Here is a 10,245-nt window from a genome sequence, read left to right as displayed (position 1 = left end):
TGGTCCAATCGCACAATTAAACTGACCCCGCCTGGCATGGAATCTGATATTTGCAGTTCCCATACAATCATAACAAATGACTCTTTGGAAAACTTACTTGGGCATCCAACAGTTATACTCAGGAAGCCCCCTACTGTTCACTTGGACCATCAAACTTCAGGACAGTGATTAACGAGAACATTCAGTAGCTGAAGAAAATAACTTCCCAGGATTAATTTTCCCCCAAACTGCAGCAAATCATACTCCCCACTTGAGCACAAAATCTAGGTTAACAATCCCAGTGCAGTCCTGAGGGAGCGCCGCACTGTCGGAGGGTCAGTCCTGAGGGAGCGCCGCACTGTCGGAGGGTCAGTCCTGAGGGAGCGCCGCACTGTCGGAGGGTCAGTCCTGAGGGAGCGCCGCACTGTCGGAGGGTCAGTCCTGAGGGAGCGCCGCACTGTCGGAGGGTCAGTACTGAGGGAGTGCTGCACTGTCGGAGGGGCAGCACTGAGGGAGCGCCGCACTGTCGGAGGGTCAGTACTGAGGGGGTGCTGCACTGTCGGAGGGTCAGTACTGAGGGGGTGCTGCACTGTCGGAGGGTCAGTACTGAGGGAGCGCCGCTCTGTCGGAGGGTCAGTACTGAGGGAGCGCCACACTGTCGGAGGGTCAGTACTGAGGGAGCGCCGCACTGTCGGAGGGTCAGTACTGAGGGAGCGCCGCACTGTCAGAGGGTCAGTACTGAGGGAGTGCTGCACTGTCGGAGGGTCAGTACTGAGGGAGCGCCACACTGTCGGAGGGTCGGTGCTGAGGGAGCGCCGCACTGTCGGAGGGTCAGTACTGAGGGAGCGCCACACTGTCGGAGGGTCAGTACTGAGGGAGCGCCGCACTGTCGGAGGGTCAGTACTGAGGGAGCGCCGCACTGTCAGAGGGTCAGTACTGAGGGAGCGCCGCACTGTCAGAGGGTCAGTACTGAGGGAGCGCCGCACTGTTGGAGGGGCAGTACTGAGGGGGTGCTGCACTGTCGGAGGGTCAGTACTGAGGGAGTGCTGCACTGTCGGAGGGTCAGTCCTGAGGGAGCGCTGCAACATCACTGGAAACAGATTATCTGGTCATTATCACATTGCTGTTTGTGGGATCTTGCTGTGCGCAAATTGGCTGCTACATTGTCTACATTACAAGTGACTACACTTCAAAGAACTTCAAAGCACTTTGGGACATCCCAAGGTCATGAAAGGCGCTATATAAATGCAAGTTCTTTATCATTCCATTAACTAGTCATGTCTTTGGTCATAAGTCTAAACTCTGACCTGTTGAGTTAACGAGTAATATTGAAGCTCATTCTGCCTTTTTCCTGTAACAATGAATCCAGTAGATTTATGGCAGTGACTAATGTATATTTGTGGGTGATTCCGATGACCGAGCTCTCTCACTGTTACACTGTAGAGAATTTATCGTTCAGCCATTTGTACCTTTACCCCACTCACATGATTTTGAATCACAGCAACACTTCCTCCTTTCCACACGATATCCACTCATGCACTTTCCAGCAGGGTTTACTAGATCACAACCTAAGTCAGAGGCTGGGTATTCTGCAGCGAGTGACTCACCTCCTGACTCCCCAAAGCCTTTCCACCATCTACAAGGCACAAGTCAGGAGTGTGATGGAATACTCTCCACTTTCCTGGATGAGTGCAGCTCCAACAACACTCAAGAAGCTCGACACCATCCAGGACAAAGCAGCCCGCTTGATTGGCACCCCATCCACCACCCTAAACATTCACTCCCTTCACCACCGGCGCACTGTGGCTGCAGTGTGTACCATCCACAGGATGCACTGCAGCAACTCGCCAAGGCTTCTTCGACAGCACCTCCCAAATCCGCGACCTCTACCACCTAGAAGGACAAGGGCAGCAGGCACATGGGAACAACACCACCTGCATGTTCCCCTCCAAGTCACACACCATCCCGACTTGGAAATATATCGCCGTTCCTTCATCGTCACTGGGTCAAAATCCTGGAACTCCCTTCCTAACAGCACTGTGGGAGAACCTTCACCACACGGACTGCAGCGGTTCAAGAAGGCGGCTCACCACCACCTTCTCAAGGGCAATTAGGGATGGGTAATAAATGCCGGCCTTGCCAGCGATGCCCACATCCCGCGCATGAATTTTAAAAAACCAGCAGTGGGAACTCTGGCCAATTACAATAGTGTAGTATCTTCGGTCAGGAGTTCAAATCCCACCACGGCAAGTTGTGAAATTGAATTCAATAAAACTGGTTATTCCTGAATTAACATTCACGATTGGCATAAAGACCCAGCTGATTCACTAATTCCCCCCCCCGCTACCCCTTACTGGTAACACTCAGACCTCTTATTGGGGGTTCATTTCACAATTTACAGGTATGTCAAAAGGTGCTGTCCCTCGGATGAGACGTTAAACCGAGGCCCCGTTTCCCCTCTTGGGTGAATGTAAAAGATCCAATGGCTCTATTCACAGCCCAACATTTGTCCCATAACCAACAGCACTGATAACAGATTCTGGTCATTTAGCTCATTGTTGTTTGTGGGATCTTTCTGTGCACAATTTAGTTGCTACGTTTGTCTGCAAAACAACAGTGACTACACTTTAAATGTACTTCATTGGCTGTAAAGCACTGTGGGACGTCCTGCGGTTGTGGAAGGCACTATATAAATGCAAGTCTTTCTTTACACATAGTTCATTAGCCCCGTGGTGCATCGGAAAATCTTACCAAGGGTTGACGAACAGCCTCTTCTCAGGGAATTAAACCCAGCCACACTCCCGAAAAGCACATTTAAAAAGACAAAAAAACTTGCTCATTTTAAATTTAAAGATTTTATTCTTGCTGAAATATTGAATGATTCTCACCAAGATATCTGAAGGCTGAACACAAAGTGCTTTGTAGAAACAAACATTGAACATTCATGGAACAGATGTGAACCGTGACACACGAGCAAACAGAAACTGCCCAATAATGTGGTAAAGACGTGAACCAATAATTTAAACCAAGAACATAAACTTCACACAAAACCCATCAACCTGATCTGAAATTCTCCAATAATCTATATGAAAATATTATACAACTCGCTGCACAAAGATCAGTTACAATATGATCGTCTATTGAAGGCAGTGCATTACCTGAAAATAAATATTAGGACTAGCAGCGAAATATCACGTAATTAAACATTTGAATCAAAGCATGAAAGATACAATCATTATCACAACGGGGAACGCACAATCGGTGGTTAAAGGACACAATGTTCTGGTAAACTGACAGATCTCTCTCTCTCGCCCCCACCCAAAGGTGGCGGCTGTTGCCGGGGGCAGTGCTGCAGGTGGCAGCTCACGATCCAATCACAGCCGAGCTCCATCCTGCACAGGGAGGAAACTAAACCTGGGACTTTCCTGGCCTGAGGTTCAAGGCTGCAATAACTGGGGCCACAAGAGAATGTCTCGGGAAACCGTCCCAAATTGGGAGCTTCTTTCAGAGCCTTTGTGTACAAGGGGACAGGAAGAGATCGGAGGTATGAACTGCATTTGGCATGGACTCAGCTCAATACAATGGACAAATTATCACAAAAGCATTGCTTTTTACACTCAGGCCACATCTGGGGGATGTATAAAAAAATGACAGAGTACTTTGTAATAAGTCCGAGATTTACTGTCTGAAGAATGAGGCCTTGATCAGAAGATTCTAAACTCACTAACACAAGTAGAAATAAATGAGATTCCAACTAGAAAAAAATATTAGACTTTGGTTTGAAACAGTCATGGAGTTGGACTTAATTTTTGAAAATAGCACCTACAGTGGATCAGCAGCTGAGATCTGATAGGCTGTTAAGTAGTTGATGCCCAATTGGTCAGGAGCGTTGTGTAAATGTACCATTCGACCCCCTTCCCTGACCCGGGGCAGACTGGGGTGGGGGAGGGAGCAGAGAATTGTAAGGTGCTCCTCACCTTCAATCCCAGAGTTAAACACAGCTGCAGACATCTGGAGAATAACCCAACTCCACCAGGGAGACTAAACCAGCCAACCCCCAAACCTCGCCACACCATCTTTACAAAGACACTGAGTGTAGAATAAGGCGACAAATATTTCCCCCAAATCACAGTTCGCTGTCACAGGAAGTAGATCAGGGCTTCGTGTCCAGATAGTTATCTTCCCCCTCCCCCCGTTTCACAGAGCGCAGCCGCCCAAAATGTACCCCAGGTCCTGGTCACTTGCGGTTTATACTGGTCCCAATTCTCACATTCACTTCAGCTAGAGATCAGTGGGAGCTGGACACTCTCTCACTGACCCAACTCATGCCACAATCTGTGTCACAGACTAGCCGAGGTCTCACCTTCCATAAACTTCAGCTCATCCAAAACCTGACTCGCATCAAGTCCCGTTCTCCCATCACCCCCCGTGCTCGCTGACCTACATCGGCTCCTGGTCCAGGAACACATTGATTTAAAAATTCTCATCCTTGTTTCCAAATCCCTCCATGGCCCTCGCCCTTCCCTCTCTAACCTCCTCCAGCCCTACAACCCTCCGAGATCTCTGCGCTCCTCCAATTCTGGCCTTTTGCACATCCCCGATTTCCATCGCTCCACCATTGGCGGCCGGGCCTTCAGCTGCCTGGGCCGAAAGCTCTGGAATTCCCTCCCTAAACCTCTCCCTCTCTCTCCTCCTTTAAGATGCTCCTTAAAACCCACCTCTTTGACCGAGCTTTTGGTCACCTGTCCCGATATCTCATGAGTCTCGGTGTCAAATTTTCTGATAATCGCTCTGAGTTGTTGGTTCTTGTTCCCCAGTGTAGGAATGGTTCATATTGTCTGTGTTGAGTCCCATCACCCCGCCCCCCCCAACCCATCGCCCCCCCCCAACCCATCGCCCCCCCCAACCCATCGCCCCCCCCCCCACCATCGCCCCCCCCAACCCATCGCCCCCCCCAACCCATCGCCCCCCCCCCCCCCGCCCATCGCCCCCCTCCATCGCCCCAAGTCCAGCAGCTTCTTAAAATGGCAGCCAGGCAATTTCAGATGCATTAAACGTTCAGACTGAACACCGAAATCCCAGGCTGCTGGTTTACGTTTTAAAACCTTGCAAAATGCTGCAATGACATAATTAAAGAATAAAACTGACGGTGCACTGAGAGAAAAGGCACCTTTTTGCACAGAAAGAACCCTGAACTTTTTTTTTTAATATCTTTAACTTCTTCCAGTTCTGCGGAGGGTCATCGAACTGAAACATTAACTCTGTCTCTCTCTCCACAGACGCTGTCTGACCTGCTGAGCATCTCCAGCATTTTCGGGTTTTTTATTATCTTTGTAGATGCAAAACTCAGTCAGTGCCTGAGCCCAGCTCCTTGGCTGCACGTCAATAAAATCTCAACTCGTCCCATTAACTTACACTAACGACATAAACACAAAAAAGATAACAATTCTTCTTCAAGATACATGATCAGAATTCCCAGTCAGGGTCTGTTGCTCGGAGCCCCCCGGGAGAACGAGTCCACGGGATCCCCTTTTCCAAATGGTCCGTGTTGGGGGCCTCACACGAACCAGAGTTATAGCAGCGGATTGCAGTGGTATCGGAGTGAGGGGAGAGTGTGCGTTCCTTGGAATAACTCTCTGCTGCACAAGTCAGTGGAGGCACTGCAAAGCATGGCGTATTCAGACAGTTACGGCATTTTAAAAACACTAAGTTCGGCTGGGTTTGCGAACTCTATTTTGAAGTCCTCTGCTCGAGTCTGCGTCTAAGCTGCTGCTGCTTTTTGTGAAGTTTCTCTCTCTCTGCGATCAGTTTCTGCTCCTCTGCCTTCAGCCGACTGACGTACTCTGTCGCTTTCCTCAGGATGACCACTTTTGAGGCCTTGTCGTTCTTGGAAAGTTCCGGCACCTGATCCCGAAGTGAAAACAGACAATGCTTCAACTCATTCCTCCGCTGCCTCTCCAGGACGTTGTGCGTCCTCCGTCTGTCCTCGTCCTCTGCGTCAGAAGATCTGGGGCTCGAGCTCTTGGACCTGTTGGGGGAGGAGTGCTGGAGGTAGCTGTCCGTTTTGGTTCGTTTTGGTGCTGGCTGTTCCCTGGCGAGTTGCGGTGAGGGCGCAGCGTAGTTGTGCTGTTGCTGGATTTCCAAACTGCACCGTTTGATGCTGGCCAGGATCTGGGAGCGAGTCTCACTCCTCCGGGGTACTGCCTCCTCGCCGCTTCCTGCCCCCCGTGTCTGCTTCTCAATTGTCACCACATCAATCTCTTCTTCTGAAAACACAAGGCAAGCTTTAGTATTCATACACTCGGCAGAACTTGCAAGATCGGATTCAATACATAGGAACAGGAGGAGGCCATTCAGCCCCTCGAGCCTGTCCCGCCATTCAATTAGATCATAGCTGATCTGTATCTTAACTCCATTTACCCGCCTTGCTTCTGTGACCTTTAATATCCTTACCCAACAAAAATCCCTCAATCTGGGACAAGCAGTTTCTCCTGGGATAGGAAGGCTCTGCTCGTTTTATTTTAGGAATATTTTGTTGCTCAAGTTTAGTGGGGAAAACATTTCTAACCTTTGACCTGGACAAGATGTGTTAATTTTGTAATCGTGTTCTGTGCCCACCTCCATTATTGAAAACACTTCTTCCATCTTCCCTTTTCTAACCAAAAGGACTTTTTTCCCAGGGTGGTGAGGGCCTGTTCAAATGTGCAGTGCTGTGGAGGGCTGCAAGATCCATGGGCACCAAGGACCCCCCCCCCCCCGCCCCCAAGTCTCGAAAGGGCAGCTGTGCTCGGTTATCCGATGAGAGGTTGGTTCTCCGAATGGCTGCCCTCCATTTCCCAACATGCTCTCCTCACTGGGTGGGAGGAGTCTCTGGGCTGGGAACGCGCCCTCAGGAAAATTGGCCCTTAAAAAAGGCCAACAATAAACCCCCCGGCCTGCACCAGTCAAATAGCCAGCCGACACTCACCGTGTGTAGACACAAGGCCCAGCGATGTGGGCGAGACGCTGGATGTACAGGGGGCCATTCTGCAATTCCAGTGGGAAGAGTGTGGGTCAGAGAAGCAAGGCTACAATAGTGGAATCCTACCCACACCCCCCTGGGAGCACAGTCTCCATAATCTCAGTGGGCTATTTAACCATGGGGAGCATCACAGAAGAATCAACAGTCTTATTATAACAATGCTCAGATATGGCCCATGGGCACCCTGAGAAGCCCCACATGGGACTACACCCCTAACACTTTCAACCAGGAACTTCTGTACCTAAGTCACTGGAACTTGATGAACCACTGCCCGTTGACAAAGAACCTTCATCGTCTGAAATCTGATCTTCATTCTCTTGGTCTGGACTGCCCAGGCAGGGGCCGATACTTTCTAAACCGGAACCACTCAGATCCTGGAAAAATTGTGACTCGATCTCAGACATCAAAGGACTGGTCACAGGGAGTGCATCCAACTTCTCACCAACTCTGTCCAGCTCTGCCGTTGCCAGTAAACTACTCCACATACAGTCCTGCGTTATCATGGAGGGCTCCATCTTCAGGGAGGCTTCTAAGTCCCAAATGAAACTCTGTTCCAGGAGTTCCTCATCGTCCAGCAGTAACTCCGACATTAATTCTAACTGGTCGGACTTGGAAGGGATTAAATTGGAAAGGGACTCGCAGAGATTGGCTTTGGGGAGGGGTGGAGTTGGTAACATCTCAACACTCTTCAGAAAGTCCTCGCAGGTCTGATAAAAATCTTCCTCTTCCAGGAGTGATGGGAAAATGTCAAGTTCACAGTCGATATTTCCACTTTGAGGCATTGTGAGAAAAGGCTGCAAGAAAAAAACACGACAAAGCATTAAGCAAATTCTAATTTTAATCAGCATGGGGAAAATTATTAAAACCAAAACATTACAGAACATTCGACATTGAATGATATAGGGGGAAGGGGGGGGCCAGTGTGAGGAGGGGTCGTGGGGGATCAAGAGTGATAATTCCATGAGATGACCCAGGCTGGGACGTGTTTGGAGGGTCAGAGATTGAACCTTTGGGTCCGTGTGCCTCAGTTCCACACTGAGTCGTGCATTTACAAACTGAGTTGTGGTGAAATGTCTAAGACACACTCGTCACAACATCTGTGAAGGTGTGAGCTGGAACAGCTGTGACTTCAGAAGATCGGTGAACCGTGCAAGACCGGACACCGGCCAATCCCTGGCTTGAGGGAGAAACAAGAAGAACATTCGAAAAGGAAGTTATCAGTTCCAAGGTACCAGCACCGCCGGCACACCTCCCCTTTAATCCAGCACCGCCGGCACACCTCCCCTTTAATCCAGCACCGCCGGCACACCTCCCCTTTAATCCAGCACCGCCGGCACACCTCCCCTTTAATCCAGCACCGCCGGCACACCTCCCCTTTAATCCAGCACCGCCGGCACACCTGCCCTTTAATCCAGCACCGCCGGCACACCTCCCCTTTAATCCAGCACCGCCGGCACACCTCCCCTTTAATCCAGCACCGCCGGCACACCTCCCCTTTAATCCAGCACAAGTAGCACCGTCATCCATGCACTGGTCCTCCAATCACAGACCAGCCTTGGTCAACTCACTAGAGATTAACGGGTCACTCGGTTTTAATATAATCAGGACTGAAATACAAAAACAACCGACTTCTGTCACCATCGCACACTGACCCAGACCAAATCGTGCAGCCCAGTCCCCATACCCCCCACATCCCCCAGTCCCCATACCCCCCACATCCCCCAGTCCCCATACCCCCCACATACCCCAGTCCCCATACCCCCCACATACCCCAGTCCCCATACCCCCCACATCCCCCAGTCCCCATGACTCCCCACATACCCCAGTCCCCATGACTCCCCACATCCCCCAGTCCCCATACCCCCCACATCCCCCAGTCCCCATACCCCCCACATCCCCCAGTCCCCATACCCCCCACATCCCCCAGTCCCCATACCCCCCACATCCCCCAGTCCCCATACCCCCCACATCCCCCAGTCCCCATACCCCCCACATCCCCCAGTCCCCATACCCCCCACATCCCCCAGTCCCCATACCCCCCACATCCCCCAGTCCCCATACCCCCCACATCCCCCAGTCCCCATACCCCCCACATCCCCCAGTCCCCATACCCCCCACATCCCCCAGTCCCCATACCCCCCACATACCCCAGTCCCCATACCCCCCACATCCCCCAGTCCCCATACCCCCCACATACCCCAGTCCCCATGACCCCCCACATACCCCAGTCCCCATACCCCCCACATCCCCCAGTCCCCATGACCCCCACATCCCCCAGTCCCCATACCCCCCACATCCCCCAGTCCCCATGACCCCCACATCCCCCAGTCCCCATACCCCCCACATCCCCCAGTCCCCATGACCCCCACCCCCCCCTCCTCCTCGCTCTTTCGCTCAAGAATAAGACGAAGTTTCCATTAAAAAGTTGAAAGTAACAAAGCGCCGAATCCAGACTCTGACCGTTGACATCTGCCGGAACATCTGCCCCGTTACCAAAAGCACCGAGAGTTTTATCCAAAAACTCACCAATCGCCACCGACACTGGAGACCCGCGGGGATTCAATGTGTTCAGTCGGACTGAAGCCGCGAACTGTCAGAAAAACCCGAAAACCCCCGGAACCCGGGACCTCAAACTCCTCAAACTCCAACAAACTCCTCAAACTCCGGGATCTTATCGCAGAAACATTCCGGCATAAATAAACCCCCAGAACCACCTCCACACGGAGCGACCCCCGGGACCCCCCCCCCCCCCTGAGCCCCCGACCCCCGGGGCACTGAGTTACCTTCAGCGGACAGACCGAGTCCTCACTCGCTGGGAGTTCCTCCACCGCCCGGCAGCAAACTCACTTTATAGGAGAGACCCCCCCCTCTGCTCATTTAAATACTTCCGGTTTTAGAAACACCTCCAGGAATTTCTACAACTGATTGGAAACCACGCCCAGGACCGGCGACCCCCAGAGACCCGACCCCCCCCCCCCCAGAGACCCCGACCCCCCCCCCCCAGAGACCCAGGGACCCAGGGACCCGACCCCCAGAGACCCAGGGACCCCCCCCCCAGAGACCCAGAGACCCGACCCCCCCCCCCAGAGACCCGACCCCCCCCAGAGACCCGACCCCCCCCCAGAGACCCGACCACCCCCCCAGAGACCCCGAGACCGACCCCAGAGACCCGACCCCCCCAGAGACCCAGAGACCCGACCCCCCCCAGAGACCCAGAGACCCGACCCCCCCCCCCAGAGACCCAG

At 52.2% G+C, this 10,245-nt stretch overlaps 1 protein-coding gene across 2 annotated transcripts; it reads right to left on the bottom strand.

Annotated features, from left to right (window-relative positions):
* Positions 1-4,971: 4,971 nt before the first annotated feature.
* Positions 4,972-9,887, bottom strand: mych (myelocytomatosis oncogene homolog). Of its 2 annotated transcripts, none has more exons than XM_068000746.1 (3): positions 9,784-9,887; positions 7,242-7,794; positions 4,972-6,245 (listed from the first exon to the last, which is right to left on the bottom strand). In XM_068000746.1, exons 2-3 carry the CDS (start codon positions 7,780-7,782, stop codon positions 5,710-5,712), a joined length of 1,077 nt encoding a protein of 358 aa, XP_067856847.1. In that variant the 5' UTR covers positions 7,783-7,794; positions 9,784-9,887; the 3' UTR covers positions 4,972-5,709. The 2 variants fall into 2 exon arrangements, with proteins under 2 accessions (XP_067856847.1, XP_067856849.1); XM_068000748.1 differs by lacking the exon at positions 9,784-9,887 and adding an exon at positions 9,527-9,657.
* Positions 9,888-10,245: the final 358 nt, after the last annotated feature.

Source organism: Heptranchias perlo, chromosome 19, assembly GCF_035084215.1.
Source record: "Heptranchias perlo isolate sHepPer1 chromosome 19, sHepPer1.hap1, whole genome shotgun sequence".
NCBI classification, from domain to species: Eukaryota; Metazoa; Chordata; class Chondrichthyes; order Hexanchiformes; family Hexanchidae; genus Heptranchias; species Heptranchias perlo.
Note: the sequence above shows the minus strand (reverse complement) of the source record. Positions and strands in the feature narration are given on the sequence as shown.